General features: G+C 46.3%; 1 protein-coding gene across 1 annotated transcript in view; it reads right to left on the bottom strand.

The window, feature by feature from the left end:
• The window catches only part of LOC101861797 (neuropeptide FF receptor 2-like), a 31451-nt gene extending 31079 nt beyond the window's left edge, over positions 1-372 (bottom strand). The window contains exon 1 of the mRNA XM_005094597.1: positions 117-372. Coding sequence (XP_005094654.1) covers positions 117-372 — 256 coding nt within the window. The remainder of the gene's footprint in view (positions 1-116) is intronic.
• Positions 373-681: the final 309 nt, after the last annotated feature.

The following is a 681-nucleotide window of genomic DNA, read 5'->3' as shown; positions in this document are numbered from 1 at the left end:
CACACACACACACACACACACACACTTCCATAAACACACTCACACACACACACACACACACACACACATTCACAAAACCCCACACATAAACACACACTCAAACATAGTCAACTAACCTTCATAATAATCCGTGGAAGCATGAGACACGTCATGAATATTCTGTGGGATAACGATGCCCGACAGCAAGATGTCGCTGATGGTGAGATTGCAGATAAAAATGTTGGTCGGGTTCATCATCTTCGGGGTGCGCAGCATCACAATCAGAACAAGAATGTTGCACACAACGGACACGGCCAGAGCTATGCCGATCACAGAGACGAACACGACCTCTTCGGCTGTCAGTTGGTCTTCCTCTACTACGTTTTCCTCCATGTTGATGGGCTGGGTTGAAAAAAAGGGGGGGGGGAATGGAGTTTGAAGTGTGTGTGTGTGTGTGTGTGTGTGTGTGTGAGAGAGAGAGAGAGAGAGAGAGCAGCGTGTGTGTTGTGGTCTTAGTGTATGTGTAAGCACACATGCGCACGTGTTTGTGTATGTGTCTGTGTGTGTGTGTATATGTGTGTATGTGTGTGTTTATGTGTGTGTATGTATATGTGTGTGTGTGTGTGTGTGTGTGTACTATATGTTTGTGTGTGTGTATAGATGGGTGAGACAGAGAAGGCTATACGAGTGTGCCTGTGTTAG

Source organism: Aplysia californica, unplaced genomic scaffold (assembly GCF_000002075.1).
Source record: "Aplysia californica isolate F4 #8 unplaced genomic scaffold, AplCal3.0 scaffold00085, whole genome shotgun sequence".
Lineage (NCBI taxonomy): Eukaryota > Metazoa > Mollusca > Gastropoda > Aplysiida > Aplysiidae > Aplysia > Aplysia californica.
This window is presented reverse-complemented; position numbering and strand designations above follow the sequence as displayed.